Genomic DNA, 26,511 nt, shown 5'->3' on the forward strand with positions numbered 1-26,511 from the left:
TTTATGACATTTTAAATACTTTTCAACATACTATACTATGACTTTTTCATGACTCTTTTCGACTTACTATACTATGACTTTTTTATGACTTTTTAAATACTTTTTCGACATACTATACTATGACTTTTTTCATGACTTATTCAACATACTATACTATGACTTTTGTGTATACCTGTGTTTACATGTCTAGGAGAAGCATTGTTTATAAAAGACAAGTCAGACAGTTTGGTGTCAGTCACAATCTCTTTATAGGTTTTATCGTACACACAGCAGAGCGACTACAAGCTCCAACTGACCCACAACAACTGAAAACATTACAACTCTCCATTTCACAGAGAAAAACCCCCAGAAACATACAAATATTACAACGTGTAACTGAAAACTGAATTCTTCTGTAAACTGACCCTTTAAACTCTATACAGCAGATCTGACGTCACCTCTCATCTTTGTGTCTATAAAGTAAAAAACGTTCCTCTAAAAAACGTTGCTCTGAGAGGGAACCAGACGGCCGCCATGGGACATTCTCACCCCAACACGCTCTACTAATCAGGGCTGGGTATTGCCACTGATTTCCTCAATCGATTTGATTCCGATTCACAAGGTCCCGATTTGATTTCTAATTTGATTTGATTCTATATCAATTCCATTGGGGGTATTTCAGTTACAATACCAATATAGCTTGAATATAAAAAGATTCTTAGATGACAAAAAAAATGGCCATGCCAGTTGTTCCCTCGCGCCAAAATTTGGCCCAACTTTGGAGCGTTATTTACGATGACATGGATTCCTTAGATAATTTAGTTTCATATGATACCAACATCTTCCCTCTAGCGTTAAAACGGAGACTCTTAAAAGATCCATCTCAGGATTTTATTGATCGATATCGGATCATTCAAATAGAGATGGATTTGAATCGGAAAATATCGATTTTTTAAACCCAGCCCTAATACCAATAAAATGCTTCAGGTTAGCAAAATGTAGCTATGCGTTAACAGTTACGCTACTTGACAAACTTTAATTCTTTCTACTTTTGTTTTTTTTTTTTTTTTTCTTTTCCTATCCCAAAAAACAAAACGTGTAAAAGTAAAGAAGTTAGAAGCTGTGCGCCAGACATAAAAACTGAAGAATTGTTAGAAAGTAATATTAAAGAAGTCTCATGAAAAGTACTCGCGTATATACCGCTGTACTTACCTCTGTATCTACCTCCTGCTGGTCAGGACAGGTACTACAACAGTCCTGACCAGCAGGAGGCAGCACTCTAGTTTTTTGGGACGTTTTGGCCGTCTGTTTCCATGTCAACCAACCGCGTCAGAGGTCAGACAGCAATGGTAAAGACCAGAGGTCGACCGAGACTCGATGTCTGAGACCGAACACCAAAAGAACAGCTGATATAGATGCATTCACAGATGTTTGTTTGTCTCATAAACACGTTTGGCAAGAATCCCTCAAATTTTAAAATATATTTTGGAAACACTTTCTATGACACTCATGTGAATAACGCATTTTAATACTAATAATGCGTTGAAAAAGTATTATAGTTTAGTATAATATATAGTTTTATAACAATTATAAAGCATTTTATAATGACTTATAAGCAGGGCCATACAGAATATGAGGATGCAGAATTCCCCGCAGATTTTCCGTAGATTTTAAATAAATTAAAATAAAACTTAACAGAATGTTAACACATCTCCAATCTGAGCAGAAAAAAAGTCTGCTCAATTTTGCAGATTTTCACTCTGGATCACTACTGAAAACCTGCTTAGGTGTGATTACAAGGTCATAGAAAGTGCTACCTGTATATTTTTTTCTCTGCTCTCTGCTGGACTGGACAGACTGCGATGAACTGCAACGTGTGAGCTGATGGCGTGACGCATCGGTCGGGCTCTTTCAGGCCTGATGGTGTCTGACAAGTCAGAAGCATTACTGAGGAGGGGGGGAGGGGGCGGAGTTAATTTAATATTTGCATATGATTTTAAATCCCAACCCAGATGTTTTATTTACAGCAGCAGGTTTCTGTTCCTCCTGTTTAAAAATAAACTCTGTTCACATATTTACAAAATTGGAAAACATCGACATTCACAGCAACTTTAAATGACTTGTTCACTTTGAACATGTGTGTGTTTGTGTGTGTGTGTGTGTGTGTGTGTGTAGTATTCATGTTGTAGTATTTTACGTATGTACTAGGGCTGGGTATCGTTCAAACATTTTCAATACCAGTACCGATACCGTGACTTCAATACCTGTTACTGAACAATACTTTTTTGATACCAATCCCATCAAATCCATTTTAATAAAAAGAAATTAGAACATTATACATCACGGAACAAATCTTTTATTTTTTCAGCTCCTTTACACTGATGTGACATCGTTTAGCCTTTCAAAACAACAACACACTGAGCTGACTTTTTCCTGCATTTCCCTGACGTTAGACCAGTGGCGCCGGCTGCTGTAATCCTGTACGCACCATGCGTACATTTTTTGTTCAAGTATCTCTGTTGTTTCTGTTGTTACCCGAGTTCGATTTGACCAGGGACTGAAAGCAGTGTTTTCTGTCACACACACCGAGAGCTGAGTGTCGTCTGCATATAACAATATACTACTGTTGTTCGGAAGATAACATAAATATACAGACAGAAAGGTACCCATCAGTGATGTGTGCGGTCAGAAGCTAACCACCGTCGTAACCCTGAACACCTGAAGTGACGTCGATAACCATACATCCAAATGGATCGATTCATCCAAAGTAACGCAGCGCATAACAGGACGTTGGTTTATTTTTAGCTCAGAAAACGTACCCGGAACAAATTTAGCCGACACTCAAAGGCTTATTATTAAGTTTTGTTGAAAGTCACTACAGATATGACTACATTATTTGTGTGGAAGTATAAACATTGTGTGAGAATGTGTGTGTGTGTTTTTCTGTGTGTGGTGTATTTGGCTTTATCTTTTGCATGACTCGCCCGCAAATATGAGCTCCTGTATAAAATGTTCTTATGCGTACTATGAAATAGATTTCTGCCGACGCCACTGCGTTAAACAGCCAATCACAAACATTATTAGATCTTGGTAGAAGGATGCTGTATGCTTTAGTGGCTGACTGATGATTGATGATTTTGAACTTTGGTATTGAATGACAAGGCATTTTTTGATACTCGATACTAAGGAGGCAATTCGGTCAGTGCCTAAAAAGTATGGAAGTTCGGTACCCAGCCCTAGTATGTACAGACCTCTCCTGTTTTCTGGGGGAGAGGCGGGTGGATGGGGGAGAGGGGGGAGACCTCAGTCCTTTGTGGAGGGCAGGGCTCTCAGGTGGCGGCCTCAGCATCCCCGCCCTCGTCCACCTGGTTTTTCTTCCCAAGTATCTTCATCTTGGAGAACAGCTCGCCGAACGTCTCCTTCACGCCTTTCTCCAGCAACCAGCCGTCGCTCTCACACTCGGGGTTCTCCGGGTCCTCCATCGTCTGCAGAGCCGTGGTCAGGTACTTTAACCCCGCCATGTCCGCCGACTGACACACAAAAATACAAACATAGGGTTATTATATATGATTTTAAATGGTGAAAAATGTGCATCAGTGTTTCCCAAAAAGCCCAACATGATATCCTCAAAAGTCTTGTTTTGTCCACAACTGAAACTAGAACATATTCCAGTCTGTCCTCCCCTGGAAAACTCCCCCATAAGTGGTTTGTTCCAGTATCATTCTGACGTATCTGATTAGAACCGTTTAGAACCTGATTAGAATCTGCAGACGCAGAATTTCCCCCATATTTAAAACAAATTAAACAAAAACTCAGAATGTTACCCCACATCTCCACCCTGAGCTTTATTCAGGAGATTTTCATTCTGGATCTTTCTGCAGCAGCAGGATCATTAAAGTTCCTTCAAACAGAGTTATTGAGTTCAGGATGTTGTTCTTAAATCCGCCGCCTGTCGTGATGTTCAGGTCACACTTGTTGTTCGACCCACATAACGAACCTTTACTCTCTCTCAGGAACTGCTCTTGATCTTCCCAGAATGCAACCTGTTGCTACTGCTGGCAGATTAACCCCCCAGAATAGATTTAACCCCCCCAGAATAGTTTCTGATCCTCGGTGAGCCTGACCACCGCTTGGCAGCTTAGCACGCCGCCATCTCAGCACCTGAGTCAAGAAAACCTGCAGAAACTCTGCTCAGGAACCAGACTGTAATACTGCAACAACTGTAGGGGAGAGCCAGGACGATTGAAACATTCCAGTTTTCTCAGAGTGCAATGATAATGACAGACTTCCTTATGTCAAAACATAGAGCATGTTAACCTCCTTCTATCAGCTAAAATATCTTCCTGTTATTTCCTTTTATCACAGAGTTACAGGCAATAAACAAGTTTTGATAGTCAAAAGTAAACTTCATTAGCGGTTAAATTATTAATGAATGTTTTTCATTTAAAGGTTCGACTACATGCTTATTCAGTAGACCATTTAGTGTTCTCCACAATCCCAAACTTTCATATTGCATGCTTGTTGACATGGCAAGCAAAACAGGCTATAATGGCATATGTCTATGTTTACATACAGTATGTCTATGTCTACATATGTCTATGTCTACAAATGTCTATGTCGGGACAATTGAAACTGCTGTTTCAATCATCCAAACCTGGCTGTAACTCCATGTATTTTAAGTAAATGCACAAATATCTGTATTTATACAATAATTCATGGAGGTGAGACATGGAAAAGCAGTTTTAGAAAGATGAAAATAAATTTTGGGCCCACCAGGTAGGGGGGTTGAGTATTGCCATGTCAACCTATAGAGACTGATGGGCTGGGGGTCATTAAGGTCTGTATTTATTTATAAATATGTGCAATAACCGTATTTATAAACATGTGTAATAACTTTATTTATTAACATGTGCAATAACTATTTATTTATAAACATGTTCAATAACTGTACATATTTATAAACATGTGCAATAACTGTACTTATTTATAAACATGTACAATAACTGTACTTATTTATAAACATGTGCATTAACTGTACTTATTTATAAACATGTGCAATAACTTTATTTATTAACATGTACAATAACTATTTTTTATAAACATGTGTAATAACTGTACTTATTTATAAACATGTGCAATAACTATTTATCCATAAACATGTGCAATAACTGTACATATTTATAAACATGTGCAATAACTATTTATTTATAAACATGTGTAATAACTGTACTTATTTATAAATGTGCAATAACTATTTATCTATAAACATGTGTAATAACTATTTTTTATAAACATGTGTAATAACTGTACATATTTATAAACATATGCAATAACAATTTATTTATAAACATGTGTAATAACTGTACTTATTTATAAACAAGTGCAATAACTGTACATATTTATAAACATTTGCAATAACTATTCATCTATAAACATGTGCAATAACTGTACATATTTATAAACATGTGCAATAACTATTTAATTATAAACATGTGTAATAACTGTACTTATTTATAAACATGTTCAATAACTGTACATATTTATAAACATGTGCAATAACTGTACTTATTTATAAACATGTACAATAACTATTTATAAACATGTGCAATAACTGTACTTATTTATAAACATGTGCAATAACTGTACTTATTTATAAACATGTACAATAACTATTTGTTTATAAACATGTACAATAACTATTTTTTTATAAACATGCGTAATAACTGTACTTATTTATAAATATGTGCAATAACTATTTATCCATAAACATGTGCAATAACTGTACATATTTATAAACATGTGCAATAACTATTTATTTATAAACATGTGTAATAACTGTACTTATTTATAAACATATGCAATAACAATTTATTTATAAACATGTGTAATAACTGTACTTATTTATAAACAAGTGCAATAACTGTACATATTTATAAACATTTGCAATAACTATTCATCTATAAACATGTGCAATAACTGTACATATTTATAAACATGTGCAATAACTATTTAATTATAAACATGTGTAATAACTGTACTTATTTATAAACATGTGAAATAACTGTATTTATTTGTAAACATGTGTAATAACTATTTATTAATAAACATGTACAATAACTATTTATAAACGTGCAATAACTGTATTTATTTATAAACATGTGTAATAACTGTATTTATTTATAAACATGTACAATAACTATTTATAAACGTGCAATAACTGTATTTATTTATAAACATGTGTAATAACTGTATCTATAAACGTGCAATAACTGTATTTATTTATAAACATGTGCAATAACTATTTATTTATAGACATGTGCAATAACTGTATTTATTTATAAACATGTGTAATAACTGTATCTATAAACGTGCAATAACCTTTTATTTATAAACATGTGCAATAACTGCATTTATTTGTAAACATGTGCAATAACGATTTATTTATAAACATGTGTAATAACTGTACTTATTTATAAACATGTGCAATAACCATATTTATAAACATGTGCAATAACTGTACTTATTTATAAACATGTGCAACAACCATATTTATAAACATGTGCAATAACTATTTACAGGGCTCTAGAGTGCGACCAAAATTTGTAAGGGTGTGACTAAGATTTTTCCTAGGTCACACCGGTGCACCTAACGTCCTCGCATCCGCTGCCTCTCCACGAACGAAACGATGTCGTTTATATGGATATGGTTTAATGTTGCATTACATGACCCATTCCTTCTGTAAAGCTGTGCCTGTGTTTGGATCTCTCCTCCTCACAGCCCCCCCCGCCCCCCCATTCACTCACACACGGGCCGACTCACCTGCAACATGAGAGACACAGCTCCGCTGGTCCACATGCTGACATTTGTCTACAGTTTTAATTGTTATTAACACAGCTGTATATTGTTAAGTATGAGAGGGAAACCTGTATTGGTACCAGGGTTTCCGCTGGTAATTCTCTGTTATTGCGGCTGCCACGGCGAAAAACACATTAGAAGTTATTGAATGGAACTAACTTCAGTTTGTTGAGTAATAGCGTGTGAGACGGAGCCTTCTGGACCTGGGCGAGAGATGTGACCCATGGCCACATTATCATAGTTCATAAAAATGCAGCGCAGCCAGGGACGATACAGACATTTCATAGCCTACACAAGACGTATGTAACGCCGCTGACCCGCATTCGACCCGTGCTGGACCCGTTCATAATGAGTCAGCCGTCACTCTGTGAGTAGCTTCAGTCCATCGTACTCCCCCTCTCTCCCTATATGAGCTATTGGGCTATCCGGGTCTGTTGTTGAAAACAAGTGAAGGAGCTTTCTCAGAAATATTTTTTAAAATATATCCCAGGCTATTTATTTCAGATAATTTACATGTGTTGCAGCTGTATATTTTCAAATTGGGAAGGAAACCCTGTCTTTGCATTTTATTTTAATCACATCTGTTTTAATAAAAGAGCTTGTGAAAAGTGGCTTTGAATTAAAACTGAACATTTAGCCCACTATAGATAGATAGAGATATATATTGTGTATCGCCATTCAGCCAAAAAATACAGAGATATGAGTTTTAGTCCTGGACTAGTGTAAGATCTGATAAGAATCCGTGTGGAAGAGCCCAGCTTGGAAAATTTTGATGCTAGGGAGTGTGGCAAGCTGGTTTAGCCAAGGCCAAAGGGCAAGAAGACAGGTGTTGGCCATCTGAGGGGCATTTGACAGCAAGGGGGGACCAGCTATAAGACTTTCAGTACAGTATGTACCAACTCCTTATTCTTGTTTAAAATAATTGCCATAATATATATATGAATGTATATATAGTGTGATAAAGAGGTTACCTTGAAATTGTGGCGTTAATGGCGACGCGAGGAAAAATTTGGGTGCACTTAAATTTGTGCTGGTGCACCTAAATAAAAAAAGTTAGGCGCACCAGTGCGACCAAGGCAAAAAGTTAGTCTGGAGCCCTGATTTATTTATAAACATGTGCAATAACTGTACTTATTTATGAACATGTGCAGTAACTATTTATCTATAAACGTGTAATAACTGTATTTATTTATAAACATGTGTAATAACGTTACCTATTTATAAACATGTGCAATAACTGTATTTATTTATAAATGTGTGCAATAACCATTTATTTATAAACATGTGCAATAACTGTATTTATTCATAAACATGTGCAACAACTATTTATTTATAAACATGTGTAATAACTGTATTTATTAATAAACATGTGTAATAACTATTTATTTATAGACACGTGCAATAACTATTTATAGACGTCCAATAATTATTTATTTATAAACATGTGCAATAACTGCAATTATTTATAAACGTGCAATAACTATTTATTTATAAACATGTGCAATAGCTATTTATTTATAAAATGTGCAATAACTATTTAGCTATAAACATGTGTAATAAGTGTATTTATTTATAAACATGTGCAATAACTATTTATAGACGTCCAATAATTATTTATTTATAAACATGTGCAATAACTGCAATTATTTATAAACGTGCAATAACTATTTATTTATAAACATGTGCAATAGCTATTTATTTATAAAATGTGCAATAACTATTTAGCTATAAACATGTGTAATAAGTGTATTTATTTATAAACATGTGCAATAACTATTTATTTATAAACATGTGTATTAACTTTATGTATTTATAAACATGTGCAATAACTGTATTTATAAACATGTGCAATAACTATCTATCTATAAACATGTGTAATAACTGCACTTATTTATAAACATGTGCAATAACTATTTATAAACGTGCAATAACTATTTAGCTATAAACATGTGTAATAAGTGTATTTATTTATAAACATGTGCAATAACTATCTATTTATAAACGTGCAATAACTATTTATTTATAAACGTGCAATAACTATTTAGCTATAAACATGTGTAATAAGTGTATTTACTTATAAACATGTGCAATAACTTTTTATTTATAAACATGTGCAATAATTGTATATATAAACATGTTTAATAAATATTTATTTATAAACATGTGCAACAACTATTTATTTATAAACATGTGCAATAACTGTATTTATAAACATGTGCAATAACCATTTAGCTATAAACATGAGTAATAAGTGTATTTATTTATCAACATGTGCAATAACTATTTACCTATAAACGTGTAATAACTGTACCTATTTATAAACATGTGTAATAACTGTAAATATTTATCAACACCGGAAATAATTGTACTTATTTATAAACATGTGCAATAACTGTATTATTTATAAACATGTGTAATAACTGTATGTATTTATAAACATGTGCAATAACTATTTATAAACATGTGTAATAACTGTATTTATTAACATGTGCAATAACTATTTATTTATAAACATGTGTATTGACTTTATGTATTTATAAACATGTGCAATAACTGTATTTATAAACATGTGCAATAACTATCTATCTATAAACATGTGTAATAACTGTACGTATTTATAAACATGTGCAATAACTGTGTATTTATAAACATGTGCAATAACTGTATTTATCTATAAACGTGCAATAAGTATTTATTTATAAACATATGTCATAACTGTATTTATCAATAAATATGTGTAATAACTATTTATTTATAAACATATGCAATAACTATTTATTTATAAACATGTGCAATAACTGTATTTATTTATAGACATGTGCAATAATAATTTATTCATAAACATGTGCAATAACCATTTATTTATAGACATGTTCAATAACTGTTTGTTATGTTTTTAATTGTTTTCTGAATGCTCTTTCATGTTTTATGTAAAGCACTTTGAATTGCCCTGTTGCTGAAATGTGCTATATAAATAAAGCTGCCTTGCCTTGCCTATTTATAAACATGTGCAATAACTGTATTTACTTATAAACGTGTAATAACCATTTATTTATAGACATCTGCAATAACTATTTATTTATAAACATGTGCAATAACTGTATTTATTTATAAACGTGGAATAACTGTATCTATAAACATGTGCAATAACTGTACTTATTCATAAAGATGTGCAATAACTATTTATTTATAAACATGTACAATAACTGTCTTTATTTATAAACATGTGCAATAACTATTTAGCTATAAACATGTGTAAAAAGTGTATTATTTATAAACATGTGTAATAACTGCACCGATTCATAAACATGTGCAATAATTGTATTTATTCATTAACATTTGCAATAACTATTTATAAACATGTGTAATAACTGTATTTATTTATCAACATGTGCAATAACTATCTATAAACATGTGTAATAACTGTATTTATTTATAAACATGTGCAATGACTGTACTTATTTATCAACATGTGCAATAACTATTTATTTATAAACATGTGCAATAACTGTATTTATTTATAAACATGTGCAATAACTATTAATTTATAAACATGTGCAATAACTATTTATTTATAAACATGTGCAATAACTATTAATTTATAAACATGTGCAATAACTATTTATTTATAAACATGTGCAATAACTATTTATCAATAAACATGTGTAATAACTATCTATTTATAAACATGTGCAATAACCATTTATTGATAAACATGTGCAATAACTGTCTTTATTTGTAAACATGTGCAATAACTATTTAGCTATAAACACGTGTAATAAGTGTATTTATTTATAAACATGTGTAATAAGTATTTATTTATAAACATGTGCAATAACTGTACTTATTTATCAACATGTGCAATAACTATCTATAAACATGTATAATAACTATTTAAAAACATGCACAATAACTATTTATTCATAAACGTGCAATAACTATTTATTTATAAACATGTGTAATAACTGTATTCATTTATAAACATGTACAATAACTATTTATTTATAAACATGTGCAATAACTATCAATAAACATGTGTAATAACTGCACATATTTATAAACATGTGCAATAACTATTTATTTATAAACATGTGTAATAACTGTATTTATAAAAATGTGCAATAACTATTTATTTATAAACATGTGTAATAACTGTATTTATAAAAATGTGCAATAACTGTACTTACTTATAAACATGTGTAATAACTATTTATAAAAATGTGCAATAACTACTTATTTATAAACATGTAATAACTGTAGTTATTTATAAACATGTGTAATAACTATTTATAAAAAATTAGCAATAACTGCATTTATAAACATGTGCAATAACTGTACTTATTTATAAATGTGTAATAACTGTACTTATCTATAAACATGTGCAATAACTATTTATAAACATGAGCAATAACTGCATTTATAAACATGTGCAATAACTGCATTTATAAATATGTGCAATAACTGTATTTAATTATAAACATGTGCAATAACTGCATTTATAAACATGTGCAATAACTGTATTAATTTATAAACATGTGCAATAACTGCATTTATAAACATGTGCAATAACTGTACTTATTTATCAACATGTGCAATAACTGTATTTATAAACATGTATAATAACTGTACTTATTTATAAACATGTGTAATAACGGTATTTATTTATAAAAATGTGTAATCACTGTACTTATTTAGAAACATGTGCAATAACTGTATTTATTTATAAACATGTGTAATAACTGTCCTTATTTATAAACATGTGCAATAACTATTCATCTATAAATGTGTGTAATAACTGTATTTATAAACATGCGCAATAACTGTACTATTTATAAACATGTGTAATAACTGTATTGACATGGGGCATTGTTTTAGTTAAGGCATTATTTAAGAGCTAGTGGAAGGAGATTTTGGTCTCATGTGCAGTCTGTATGTACAGTTAAATGACAAGGCTATCTGCTCTGAAAAGGACATTTAAAGAGTCTGGTGTGTGCAGCAGAGCTGAATCTGGTTGAGTTCGTCATCAGCGCTAATGCTAATCACTTGCTAATCAATTATATTGTTAACCTTGGACATTTAAGGTTGCTTTGGCTAACTTGCTGCAGGTGTGCTGCCATTATCCTCTTTTCAATTTAAAAGATTAAGACCAGAAGGTATCCTGTGTTCACCTCCCGGAGAAAGTTCTCCAAGATTAAAAACAGCAGCAGGTGAGAGGCAGGTTTAGCTTTCCTAATAAACTCTGCTGCTGTGCTTTTTCTGAAACAGCCACGCCCCCTGCCACTCCTGTCCAATCAAATGCTTCCTCTACACGATCAGGAGGTATGACATCAGAGGTAAAGTGTCGGGTAGTTCAAGTCATCAACAAGGTGCATCAGGAATACCAAACAACTCTCATCACAAAGAGTGTTTGTGGATTCTGTATTTGTTTAATCAGAGACTGTTTGGAAGTGAGACACCCTGAGTAACTTTCTGTCTCAGAGTAACTTTCTTTCTCAGAGTAACTTACTGTCTGTGTGTCCCGTGGGTTTGTCCACTGCCACCGCCTCTTAAGGAGACTAACGGCAGGTCCTGAGTGTATTGATTCCAATGGGAGAAGTGAACGTGATCCATTGCATTCTCATGAACGGCTTCGTATGATATCCTACTGCCAGCCGGTCACATGACAATTAAGTTTAGAGGTCTTTACAGTTACATTTAGCCGAGAAAATGTGACTATGAGCCAGGTACAGAGCACCGCGAAGCCGTTACAGTTGAGTTTAGCTGACAAAAAGTTTAGTTAAGATTGTAAAAAAGATTGTGGTTTGGATTAAAACAGTGATCCCCATAAGTAGTACCCCGGGACATGAACCCCTGTTTCTTGGGTGAAAGTCTTGTGTTTTCTCCTTAACTTCTTCAGGACATGAACACCTGTTTCCTTGTAATCCCCAACCCACCAACCAGGTTAAAGCAGCCAATTTAGGGGAAACACTGAAAGACCTGTTTCCTGTTTCTGTCTCAGGATTTTTCTGTCTCCAACGCCCTGACAAAACTAATGTTCCTGATGATAAATATGTCTTTTAGCTGAGTAGATATCTAAATCTGCAATGGTTAGTTGACTAATTGATTAGTCGATCGACAAAAAAACTATTTTGATATACTATTAATCGTTAAAGTCATGCAAAAATGGCACAGAATGCTGTTTTTAGCCTCTTAAACATAAAGATTTCTTGCTCTTTTCTGTTTTATATCAGATTAAACTGAATATCTTTGGGTTTCAGACAAAACAAGACATTTAACATCTGATTCAGAGAGGAAGACAAGAAAACCATTTCACTTAATGTTAGACTGTCCCTTTAAGTCCAGTTCAGACCAAAGATTTGTGATGAGATGAGTTTTAGAGCTGAACCGGCCTGTCTCAGCTCAACTCAGCTGGTCTCCAGAGGTTTTAGAACGAGAGAAGACAAAATGCTGATAACAGAGAGAGTGGCAGAGAAGGAGGCACAAGAATGGCAAAAAAAGTGTTGAGAAAAAGCTTTAAAAAGTTGACAAGCTGCAAGTTTCCACTCGTCTCGTTGTGAATCATCTGTCTGAACTGGACTTTAGGGGCCAGCGGGGACCAGGCTGGATGCTGATTGGCTGCAGTGTGTTGTGGGCGGAGCCTTACCTCCAGGATGATGGTGGCGATGATGAGCACGCCGATGCTGTTCATCATGCTGCTGAAGTAAGAGAAGAGCGCCTCGCGGCAGCCGCGGGTCCAGATGTTGAGCTCCTCGATGCGGTGGTCGTAGTCGTAGTGGGCGGAGTTATTGGTCAGGTGGTGCTGGATGCAGGGCCGCGGTGACCCGGGGTTACAGCAGCTGAACGGGACGCTGTCCATCAGGTACTTCCCCTCCACGTTACTCAGGACACGGCTGCAGGACAGAGACACAGTTAATGTCCGAACCCTCGAACACTCGAACCCTCCAAAACCCCAAACTCTCAGAACTCACAGAGCCCTCGAAACCCTCAGAACTCTCAGAACCCTCAGAACTCTCAGAACTCTCAGAACTCTCAGAACACTCGAAACCCTCAGAACTCTCAGAACCCTCAGAACTCTCAGAACACTCAGAACCTTCAGAACTCTCAGAACCATCAGAACTCTCAGAACTCTCAGAACACTCAGAACTCTCAGAACCCTCAGAACTCTCAGAACCCTCAGAACTCTCAGAACTCTCAGAACTCTCAGAACACTCAGAACCTTCAGAACTCTCAGAACCATCAGAACTCTCAGAACTCTCAGAACTCTCAGAACCCTCAGAACTCTCAGAACCCTCAGAACCCTCAGAACTCTCAGAACCCTCAGAACCCTCAGAACCCTCAGAACTCTCAGACCCCTCGAAACCCTCGAAAACCCCCAAACTCTCAGAACCCTCAGAACTCTCAGAACTCTCAGAACTCTCAGAACCCTCAGAACTCTCAGAACCCTCGAAAAACCCCAAACTCTCAGAACTCTCAGAACCCTCAGAACCCCCAGAACTCTCAGAACCCTCAGAACTCTCTGGTATATCAGTATTTAATGAAACGTCAACAGAGATATTGATATCACTTCCAGAACCAGAGCCGTTCAGAAAGTTGCCACTCGCTGTTGAGCTCTGTGACATCCACTCAAATACAGACAGTGGCAAAATATCATCTATCTTAGTATAACTTGATCCCAGCGCTGCATTTGACATGGTTACAATCTTGTTAAAGAAATAGTGCGTAGTTTCTGTCTCCCCCATTTTAGAATTCTAAGTATTGACAACAAAACTGTCGGCGCATCCACATGATACAAGCCCCCACCCCCCTAATCTTCTGATCATAGTCTCAATTACCTTTTAGCAACTCAAATGGCTTTAATGTAACAGACGTTCATTAATATCAAAAGGTTTAACATAAAGCTTTAAACTCTGACCACTCACTCTTGGGGGAATTTATTTCTCTGGCCTCTGGGCGGAGATATAGAGCAAAAACTAACATTTTCGTTTGTTAATGTGCAATTAAGTGTGTGTGTGTGGTTGTGTGTGTGTGGTTGTGTTTGTTTGTGTGTGTGTTGTGTGTGTGCGTCTGTGTCAGTTGTTTGAGATGACCTAATCTGACACATTTCCCAATACAAACACTGAGTACGTGCTTTCAACAAATCAATGATTAGATGTTCCAGAACTTTCTTAAATTAAATCAAAACCAAACTAAGGTAGTTGGTTTTGGAGCCAAAGAGGAATGATTAAAAGTCAGCGCTCACCTTCATGTGGCAATGTTAAAAACAACAGACAAAGGCAGAAATCTTGGTGCAGTCATGGACTCAGAGCTGAACTTCAACAGCCACATTAAGACAATTACTAAATCAGAATACTATGATATCAGAATTTATCAAGGGTTAAACAACATAGTAGCAGGATTTAGAAAAACTGGTCCATGCTTTTATCTGCAGTAGACTTGACTCCTGTTATACTCCAGTTCTGCTTTCTGTCTGTAAGAATTGATTCCAAAACACTGTTGGCTTATATATATATATATATATATATATATATATATATATATATATATATATATATATATATGCTGTCAGTTAAACGTGTTATTAACGGCGTTAACGCAAACCCATTTTAACGGCGTAAATTTTTTTATGGCGAGATTAAAGTTCTTTTTGGCCGAGCAAACTTTGTAGTTTTTATCAACATGCTGTTGCAACAACTAGTAACGTTAGAAAAACTACAACACCACACCGGATCTAGCTAGACCGGAAACACAACAACAGGCACGCTGCACACACTGGTTTGGGCTCAGAGCCGGCCAAAGAACAGCAGGCTAACATTACGTTTTGAGTGGATGGAGAGCGCGAGACGCCGAAATGGACGCCAATAAGATTCTGAATGGAAAGTTTACTTTTAAAAAGTTGCCAAATGGTTCCATTGACAAGACCAAAGTGATCTGTGTGTGTTTTGTGGTAGTGAACTGAGCTGTCATCACAGCATGTCCAGTCTGAAATACCACTTGATGGCCGAACACACAGCTGATGGCCGAGCACACAGCTGATGGCCGAGCACACAGCTGATGGCCGAGCACACAGCTGATGACCGAGCACACAGCTGATGTTGATAAGAGAATTAAAATGAGAAAAAATAATGGGACAAAAAGAAATCAAGGGACATTTAAAATAGATAAAAATGTGCGATTAATCACGATTAAATATTTTAATCATTTGACAGCACTAATATATATATATATATATATATATATATGATTATTTTGTCTTGTGATGGACGAGCCCCCATTTGTCACATTGGAAACAAACTCCCAGAAAACTGCAGGTCTGCTGCAACTCACACTTATTTTTGATGCTGCCTTTCTTTAAGTAATTGTTCTTGTCTTACACTGCACTGTAACTTTTGTTCTTGTATTAAATACCTGTCTTATTCTATTTCAGCCATTTTATATTCTCTTTAATGGGTGATTTTAATAATTGTTTTAGTTTTTTAATGTTTTATGTTACTTAAAAATTACTTCGACTTGCCTTGTTGCTGAAATGTGCCTTATAAACAAGTGCTAACCACTGAGCCACCGTGCTGCTGATAAGGCCTGTGAGTGATTGGCAGGAACATGCAGTGGGCATGGCCTGGTGGCTCACAGGAGGTTAAAATTGGATAATGAGAAATAATCATCTCAGAGAGAGAGTTTTATCTCTTAAGCGCATTAACACAGAAACACGAGATGGAGTCACGCAAACATGGCGCTAGAACATGCTTCAGACCTGAAACAACCACAACGCTGTGGAGGAAGGTCCGGCTACACCACATATGCATTTTGGGATAGGAGAATAACATTATGTGGGTTGTTTGCATTTCTTTAAACCAATCCCAATGGTCCTGGGTGGTGCTGAGCAACAGACGCAGTGATGATGGCTCTGCTACATAGTCTCAGGAGGAAATGACCCAACACATTCTTTATAAAACCTCCCAGGTAGAGAGGAGATGATCTAACATATTCTTATAAAACCTCCCAGTTAGAGAGGAAATTATCTAACATATTCTTTATAAAACCTCCCAGTTAGAGAGGAAATTATCTAAACATATTCTTTATATAACCTCCCAGTTATAACATATTCTTTATTTAAACTACAACCTTGTAGCTAGCTTCAAGCTACGAGCTACGAGCTACACGCTGAAAATATAAAGTTCTGAAGATGTGGATGGTGCAACAAGTCAGGTCTGCTTGGTTCTTTCAGTGAATGATTGTAAAGATTTATAAAGAATATGTTAGATCATTTCCTATCTACCTGGGAGGTTTTATAAAGAATATGTTAGATCATTTCCTCTCTAACTGGGAGGTTTTATAAAGAATATGTTAGATAATTTCCTCTCTAACTGGGAGGTTTTATAAAGAATATGTTAGATCATCTCCTCTCTAACTGGGAGGTTTTATAAAGAATATGTTAGATCATTTCCTCTCTAACTGGGAGGTTTTATAAAGAATATGTTAGATCATTTCCTCTCTAACTGGGAGGTTTTATAAAGAATATGTTAGATCATCTCCTCTCTAACTGGGAGGTTTTATAAAGAATATGTTAGATCATTTCCTCTCTAACTGGGAGGTTTTATAAAGAATATGTTAGATCATCTCCTCTCTAACTGGGAGGTTTTATAAAGAATATGTTAGATCATTTCCTCTCTAACTGGGAGGTTATGTAAAGAATATGTTAGATCATCTCCTCTCTAACTGGGAGGTTTTATAAAGAATATGTTAGATAATTTCCTCTCTAACTGGGAGGTTTTATAAAGAATATGTTTAGATCATTTCCTATCTAGCTGGGAGGTTTTATAAAGAATATGTTAGATCATTTCCTCTCTAACTGGGAGGTTTTATAAAGAATATGTTAGATCATCTCCTCTCTAACTGGGAGGTTTTTATAAAGAATATGTTAGATCATTTTCTCTCTAACTGGGAGGTTTTATAAAGAATATGTTAGATCATCTCCTCTCTAACTGGGAGGTTATATAAAGAATATGTTAGATCATTTCCTCTCTAACTGGGAGGTTATATAAAGAATATGTTAGATCATTTTCTCTCTAACTGGGAGGTTTTATAAAGAATATGTTAGATCATCTCCTCTCTAACTGGGAGGTTTTATAAAGAATATGTTAGATCATTTTCTCTCTAACTGGGAGGTTTTATAAAGAATATGTTAGATCATCTCCTCTCTAACTGGGAGGTTTTATAAAGAATATGTTAGATCATTTCCTCTCTAACTGGGAGGTTATATAAAGAATATGTTAGATCATTTTCTCTCTAACTGGGAGGTTTTATAAAGAATATGTTAGATCATCTCCTCTCTAACTGGGAGGTTTTATAAAGAATATGTTAGATCATTTCCTCTCTAACTGGGAGGTTATATAAAGAATATGTTTAGATCATTTCCTCTCTAACTGGGAGGTTATATAAAGAATATGTTAGATCATCTCCTCTCTAACTGGGAGGTTATATAAAGAATATGTTAGATCATCTCCTCTCTAACTGGGAGGTTTTATAAAGAATATGTTAGATAATTTCCTCTCTAACTGGGAGGTTTTATAAAGAATATGTTTAGATCATTTCCTATCTAGCTGGGAGGTTTTATAAAGAATATGTTAGATCATTTCCTCTCTAACTGGGAGGTTTTATAAAGAATATGTTAGATCATCTCCTCTCTAACTGGGAGGTTTTATAAAGAATATGTTAGATCATCTCCTCTCTAACTGGGAGGTTTTATAAAGAATATGTTAGATCATTTCTCTCTTAACTGGGAGGTTTTATAAAGAATATGTTAGATCATTTCCTCTCTAACTGGGAGGTTATATAAAGAATATGTTAGATAATTTCCTCTCTAACTGGGAGGTTATATAAAGAATATGTTTAGATCATTTCCTCTCTAACTGGGAGGTTATATAAAGAATATGTTAGATCATCTCCTCTCTAACTGGGAGGTTATATAAAGAATATGTTAGATCATCTCCTCTCTAACTGGGAGGTTTTATAAAGAATATGTTAGATCATTTCCTCTCTAACTGGGAGGTTATATAAAGAATATGTTTAGATCATTTCCTCTCTAACTGGGAGGTTTTATAAAGAATATGTTAGATCATCTCCTCTCTAACTGGGAGGTTTTATAAAGAATATGTTAGATCATCTCCTCTCTAACTTGGAGGTTTTTATAAAGAATATGTTAGATCATTTCCTCTCTAACTGGGAGGTTATGTAAAGAATATGTTAGATCATTTCCTCTCTAACTGGGAGGTTTTTATAAAGAATATGTTAGATCATCTCCTCTCTAACTGGGAGGTTTTTATAAAGAATATGTTAGATCATTTCCTCTCTAACTGGGAGGTTTTATAAAGAATATGTTAGATCATCTCCTCTCTAACTGGGAGGTTTTTATAAAGAATATGTTAGATCATTTCCTCTCTAACTGGGAGGTTTTATAAAGAATATGTTTAGATCATTTCCTCTCTAACTGGGAGGTTTTATAAAGAATATGTTAGATCATCTCCTCTCTAACTGGGAGGTTTTATAAAGAATATGTTAGATCATTTCCTCTCTAACTGGGAGGTTTTATAAAGAATATGTTAGATCATTTCCTCTCTAACTGGGAGTCCATACGGAGATCAACTGGTAAGAGCCAATGAGGTTTAACCATGTATCAGCTGATTTAAACACCTCACGTTACTGTAATGTGTCAACAGTTAACTTAATATTGGATGTTTAGTTTTCTTTAGCAGGGTCTGAGCTAACTGAGCTAACCTGCCACACAACAAGCATTTTAAACGTACATTCTTATACATTCTGTGCTGTACTTATGCTTTATTTTCTTATGGGCACTAAGGCGGGTATGAACTCTGTAATTTCCATTTTTATGGATGAAATAAATTTGACTTTGACTGAGCCTCTGCATATGGGGCGCCTGCTCTACCAGGTGAGCTACCTGGGCGCCCGTGTTGAGTGTTTTTCAGCAGAGAATCAAACGCTCGCTCAGGCGGCCGGTTTGGTTTAACCTTGTCTTGTTAGCGGGCGTGTAACCTGCAGCGAGCTGGAAATCAGATCCTGAGAGATTATCGACTTAGAGAGGAGAACATCGACCTCCTGCATGGCAACTTTTACCTCCTTAAATCCTTCAGTGATCCTCCTCTGACCCGCTTCAACCAAACTCTCTCTCTCTTTCTCTCCCTCTCCCTCTCTCTCTTTCTCTCCCTCTCCCTCTCTCTCTCTCTCTCCCTCACCCTCTCTCTCTCTCTGTCTCTCTCTGTCTCTCTCTCTCTCTCTGTCTCTCTCTGTCTCTCTGCCGGCCGCGGAGCTCTGAGACAAATATCAGCCCGAGCCACTGAAGACTGAAGTTAACTTTACAGGAAAGTTAGACATTAAAAAATGTCTTTCAGAGTTAAACATTTAAGTTAAGAAGTCATTCCTACTCCCTATTGCACAGTCCCTCCAGAAAAACGTGATTATGCGATCGCATAATTCAATGCATAATCAGCCAAAGTCCGCATATTAATGCAGGGGCCGCATTTTTTCAAATACGCCGCATTTTCACCTCATAAATTGCCGATTACCGCGCAAAATATGCGGGGCTTGCATGATTTCATAATCCCCGCATTTTCGTTGCAAAAAACTCCCATAATATACAGTACAGGCCAAAAGTTTGGACACACCTTCTCATTCAATGTGTTCCTTTTTATTTTCAGGACTATTTACATTGTAGATTCTCACTGAAGGCATCAAAACTATGAATGAACACATATGGAATTATGATACTTAACAAAAAGTGTGAAATAACTGAAAAAATGTTTATATTTTAGATTCCTCAAAGTAGCCACCCTTTGCTTTTTTATTAATAAGGGAAAAACTTCCACTAATGAACCCTGACAAAGCACACCTGTGAAGGTAAAACCATTTCAGGTGACTACCTCATGAAGCTCATTGAGAGAACACCAAGGGTTTGCAGAGTTATCAACAAAAGCAAAGGGTGGCTACTTTGAGGAATCTAAAATATAAGACATGTTTTCAGTTATTTCACACTTTTTTGTTAAGTACATAATTCCATATGTGTTCATTCATAGTTTTGATGCCTTCAGTGAGAATCTACAATGTAAATAGTCATGAAAATAAAGAAGCACATTGAATGAGAAGGTGTGTCCAAACTTTTGGCCTGTACTGTATCTCAGCAGAAAGATGAAAAATGTTGTTTACTTCACACAAGAGCAGCCATTTTCCCCTGTTGCCATGGGAACGTTATGAAGTGACGTCATTACGCGACGTGAACATCATCGAAAAGCAGGGTGTTGGGGGGATCACTGTTTTTTCTCTTTTTCATCAAACCAGTTTTTGCAAGTTCCCGCAATTTCATCGCATAAAATTGCATAAATATCATATATATTCCATCGCATTTTTTAAGAAAACGTGCTGCATAATCAAGGAGTTTTGCCCCAATAATCACAAAAAAACTCAAAAAAAAATTTCTGGAAGGACCGGAAGACTGAAGTTAACTTTACAGGAAAGTTAGAAATTAAAAACTTTTGAGGTCTTTCAGAGTTAAACATTTAAGCAAGATAAGATGAAACCATCAATAACAGGATAAGGTGACTGAACCGAAGCGTTTCTCTGTTCCGATCTTTGTTAAAGTTCAACGTTGTGTCAGGATGTTACGACCATATTTCTCATTATTCTGGATTAACTGATTCTAGAGCTGAAATGATAGTTTTCATTAACGATTCGTTTCTGATTAGCCGATTAACCAATACAATGGAAAAATATCCAATGAAATACCAAAGAAGAGCTTCTTAGAACTAGTCTTTGTGAAAACAAATCAAAGGCACATTCGGACAAATATAAGATTAAAAAATTCCCTCTGACAGGTTTCGGCTGCCAGCCTGACAGGTTTCGGCTGCCAGCCTGACAGGTTTCGGCTGCCAGCCTGACAGGTTTCGGCTGCCAGCCTGACAGGTTTCGGCTGCCAGTCTGACAGGTTTCGGCTGCCAGTCTGACACGTTTCAGCTGCCAGTCTGACACGTTTCGGCTGCCAGCCTGACAGGTTTCGGCTGCCAGTCTGACAGGTTTCGGCTGCCAGTCTGACAGGTTTCGGCTGCTAGTCAGACAGGTTTCGGCTGCCAGTCTGACAGGTTTCGGCTGCCAGTCTGACAGGTTTCGGCTGCCAGTCTGACAGGTTTCCGCTGCCAGTCTGACAGGTTTCGGCGCTAGTGAGACAGGTTTTCGCTGCCAGTCTGACAGGTTTCGGCTGCCAGTCTGACAGGTTTCGTGCCAGTCTGACAGGTTTGCGCTGCCAGTCTGACAGGTTTTCGCTGCCAGTCTGACAGGTTTCGGCTGCCAGTCTGACAGGTTTCGGCTGCCAGTCTGACAGGTTTCGGCTGCCAGCCTGACAGGTTTCGGCTGCCAGTCTGACAGGTTTCGGCTGCCAGTCTGACAGGTTTCGGCTGCCAGTCTGACAGGTTTCGGCTGCCAGTCTGACAGGTTTCGGCTGCCAGTCTGACAGGTTTCGGCTGCCAGTCTGACAGGTTTCGGCTGCCAGTCTGACAGGTTTCGGCTGCCAGTCTGACAGGTTTTAGCTTCTTCAGGACGTTACAGGAAGTGAAACAGTAAAGTAATCTTATTCTATTCATAATGTTCCAGATGTAATAAAGACATTTAACACAAACACTTGATTGACGCTCGATGGTTATTAAAGCCCCAACGTCTCCTTCCAGGCAGTGCTGCGACCGTTGACCGTTGACTTGGTTCCTAACCAAAACCATAACCATAATCTTAACCATAACCTTAACTATAACCATAATCTTAAACATAACCATAACCTTAACTATAACCTTAATTATAACCTTAACCAGGACCATAATCTTAACCATAACCATAATCTTAACTATAACCATAATCTTAAACATAACCATAACCTTAACTATAACCTTAATTATAACCTTAACCAGGACCATAATCTTAACCATAACCATAAACATAACCTTAACTATAACCTTTGCCTAATCCTAGAGACGTTGGGGGCTTAAAACACCGATAAACTTGACTGACTGACTTCTAGAATCTTATTCTATTCATAATGTTCCAGATGTAATAAAGACATTTAACCTGAACAGTTGATTGGGTGACCGTTGGGTCTGGGTCTGGGTCTGGAACTGGAACTGGGTCTGGTTCTGGTTCTGATTCTGGTTCTGGGTCTGGGACTGTGTCTGGCTCTGGTTCTGTGTCTGGGTCTTGGACTGTGTCTGTGTCTGGGTCTGGGTCTAGGTCTGGGTCTGGGTCTGTGTCTGGTTCTGGGTCTGGGACTGTGTCTGGTTCTGGGTCTGGTTCTTGGTCTAGGTCTGGGACTGTGTCTGGTTCTGGGTCTGTGTCTGTGTCTAGGTTTGTGTCTGGGTGTACTCACTCTTTGACCAGGTCATTGCTCATGTCCAGGTCTGGGTCTGGTTCTGGGTCTATGTCTAGGTCTAGGTCTGTTTCTGGTTCTGTGTGTACGCACTCTTTGACCAGCTCGATTCTCATGTCCAGGTCTGTGTCTGGTTCTGGTTCTGGGTCTAGGTCTAGGTCTGGTTCTGTGTGTACTCACTCTTTGACCAGGTCGTTGCTCATGTCCAGATCTGAGTCTGGTTCTGGTTCTGGTTCTGGGTCTAGGTCTGTGTCTGTGTGTACTCACTCTTTGACCAGGTCGTTGCTCATGTCCAGGTAGCGGTTGCTGATCCACTGCACCTCGAACCAATCCCTGAAGTTGTTGTTGCCACAGCAGCGGAACTCGATCTGGGTCATGTCCAGAGTCCGCTTCATGAAGCAGCGTCCCGGTGTGTCCGTGTCCTTGTAGAACTTGATGCTGTTCTTCAGGCCCTCGGCGAGCGTCAGGTACACCGCGAACTGCATCAGGAAGCAGAGCAGCACCGTGAGCAGCAGCAGCCCGTTGAAGCCGCAGCACAGCAGCAGGTACGAGCGCAGCATCGGCTTCCACTTGGCGAACTTCACCGGGTCCAGCGAGTCGTGGCACACCTTGCCGCCGAAGGCGTTGAGCCCGCACGCCAACAGGCCCACCAGGATCAGCAGGTTGGGCACCAAGTGGCTCTCGTTGTTGTCCATCATCTCGCTTCTCTTCCGCAGCTCGATCTTGAAGAAGATGCCGAGACTGAAGATCAGGATCCCCACGATGACCGAGAGCCAGTAGATCATCCACAGGCCCTGCGCCAGCTTCACCCGCTTCTGCAGGTTGAACTTCACCGGCATGAACGGCATTTTGACCTCTCAGTTTGGATCAAAACGCAGAACTGAAATCAATACTTGAACTTCTCGGTTTGGCTCAAAAGTCGCGACTGAAATCGGTACAAACGATCACTGAAAACCAGCTATCAATGTAAGATGAAAGCAAACAGTTCCAGGTCTCAGTTTCGAGCAGTTTGGAGAATCCTTCAGAGTTTCAGAGTTTTAATCCGTTCCAGATTTAACCTCGCGGTTCGACCAAAACACGCGACTGAAATCGATACAAACGATCACTGAAAAACCAGATCTCTATAGAATTTATAAGGAATTAGTTTCCTGTTTGTTTGGAGAAATCCTTCAAGACTTTCAGAGTTTAAATCCGTTCCAGAAAGCAGCTGAACACGCCTCGGCCAGAACTCCTGGTTTCAGACCCATAATGCCGAGCTGCAGGTGCGGACAGTCCATACTGCTAGGGGGGCAGAGGGGTCTGCCATCAAATTAAAAACCAAATATTCACATAAAAAGCCGCGGGCCAGACCGGCAGTGGGCTCCTCCACGCTGGTATTTCCCTGCAGAAGAAGAGGTGTGAATGCGAGCGAGCTGGGACTGGTCATCCTAAAGCTGCGAGCGGCTCTGATCCCGTTAACGAGAGATCAGCGCTAATCTGACGACTTACTGCTAATTGGTTTGATGCTAAGCAGCAGCTTCCTCCTCTCAGGGCTCGGAGCGAGAGTCTCTCTCTCTCGTAGTTAAAGCAACGAAGAAGTATTCAGATATACTACACTAATACCACACTGTAGAAGTACTCTGTCACAGTAAAAGTACTGCAGTGAAAATGTTACTTCAGTAAAAGTGTGTAAGTATCGTCAGGAGAATGTAGTTAAAGTATTAAAACCTGGTTGAAAAAGTGGAAAGGATCCAACCAGTTGTGTGTTTAATGGTCTACACACACATAAAGACACACACACACACACACACACACACAGATACACAGACACACACATACATATATACATATATATATATATATATATATATATATATATATATATATACAGTGCCTTGCGAAAGTATTCGGCCCCCTTGAACTTTTCGACCTTTTGCCACATTTCAGGCCTCAAACATAAAGATATAAAACTGTAATTTTTTGTGAAGAATCAACAACAAGTGGGACACAATCATGAAGTGGAACGAAATTTATTGGATATTTCAAACCTTTTAAACAAATAAAAAACTGAAATATTGGGCGTGCAAAATTATTCAGCCCCCTTAAGTTAATACTTTGTAGCGCCACCTTTTGCTGCGATTACAGCTGTAAGTCGCTTGGGGTATGTCTCTATCAGTTTTGCACATTGAGAGACTGACATTTTTGCCCATTCCTCCTTGCAAAACAGCTCGAGCTCAGTGAGGTTGGATGGAGAGCGTTTGTGAACAGCAGTTTTCAGTTCTTTCCACAGATTGTCGATTGGATTCAGGTCTGGACTTTGACTTGGCCATTCTAACACCTGGATATGTTTATTTGTGAACCATTCCATTGTAGATTTTGCTTTATGTTTTGGATCATTGTCTTGTTGGAAGACAAATCTCCGTCCCAGTCTCAGGTCTTTTGCAGACTCCATCAGGTTTTCTTCCAGAATGGTCCTGTATTTGGCTCCATCCATCTTCCCATCAATTTTAACCATCTTCCCTGTCCCTGCTGAAGAAAAGCAGGCCCAAACCATGATGCTGCCACCACCATGTTTGACAGTGGGGATGGTGTGTTCAGGGTGATGAGCTGTGTTGCTTTTACGCCAAACATAACGTTTTGCATTGTTGCCAAAAAGTTCAATTTTGGTTTCATCTGACCACAGCACCTTCTTCCACATGTTTGGTGTTTCTCCCAGGTGGCTTTTGGCAAACTTTAAACGACACTTTTTATGGATATCTTTAAGAAATGGCTTTCTTCTTGCCACTCTTCCATAAAGGCCAGGTTTGTGCAGTATACGACTGATTGTTGTCCTATGGACAGAGTCTCCCACCTCAGCTGTAGATCTCTGCAGTTCATCCAGAGTGATCATTGGCCTCTTGGCTGCATCTCTGATCAGTCTTCTCCTTGTATGAGCTGAAAGTTTAGAGGGACGGCCGGGTCTTCGAATTTGTAGTGGTCTGATACTCCTTCCATTTCAATATTATCGCTTGCACAGTGCTCCTTGGGATGTTTAAAGCTTGGGAAATCTTTTTGTATCCAAATCCGGCTTTAAACTTCTCCACAACAGTATCTCGGACCTGCCTGGTGTGTTCCTTGATCTTCATGATGCTCTCTGCGCTTTAAACGGACCTCTGAGACTATCACAGAGCAGGTGCATTTATACGGAGACTTGATTACACACAGCTGGATTCTGTTTATCATCATTAGTCATTTAGGTCAACATTGGATCATTCAGAGATCCTCACTGAACTTCTGAAGAGAGTTTG

At 37.3% G+C, this 26,511-nt stretch overlaps 1 protein-coding gene across 1 annotated transcript; it reads right to left on the reverse strand.

Moving 5' to 3' along the window:
* Nucleotides 1-2,315: 2,315 nt before the first annotated feature.
* prph2b (peripherin 2b (retinal degeneration, slow)) lies at nucleotides 2,316-24,667 on the reverse strand. The gene is made up of 3 exons (XM_039784727.1): nucleotides 23,513-24,667; nucleotides 13,478-13,724; nucleotides 2,316-3,509 (listed from the first exon to the last, which is right to left on the reverse strand). Exons 1-3 carry the CDS (start codon nucleotides 24,091-24,093, stop codon nucleotides 3,309-3,311), a joined length of 1,029 nt encoding a protein of 342 aa, XP_039640661.1. The 5' UTR covers nucleotides 24,094-24,667; the 3' UTR covers nucleotides 2,316-3,308.
* Between the last annotated feature and the right edge of the window lie 1,844 nt (nucleotides 24,668-26,511).

Source organism: Perca fluviatilis, chromosome 19 (genome assembly GCF_010015445.1).
Source record: "Perca fluviatilis chromosome 19, GENO_Pfluv_1.0, whole genome shotgun sequence".
Classification (NCBI taxonomy): Eukaryota; Metazoa; Chordata; class Actinopteri; order Perciformes; family Percidae; genus Perca; species Perca fluviatilis.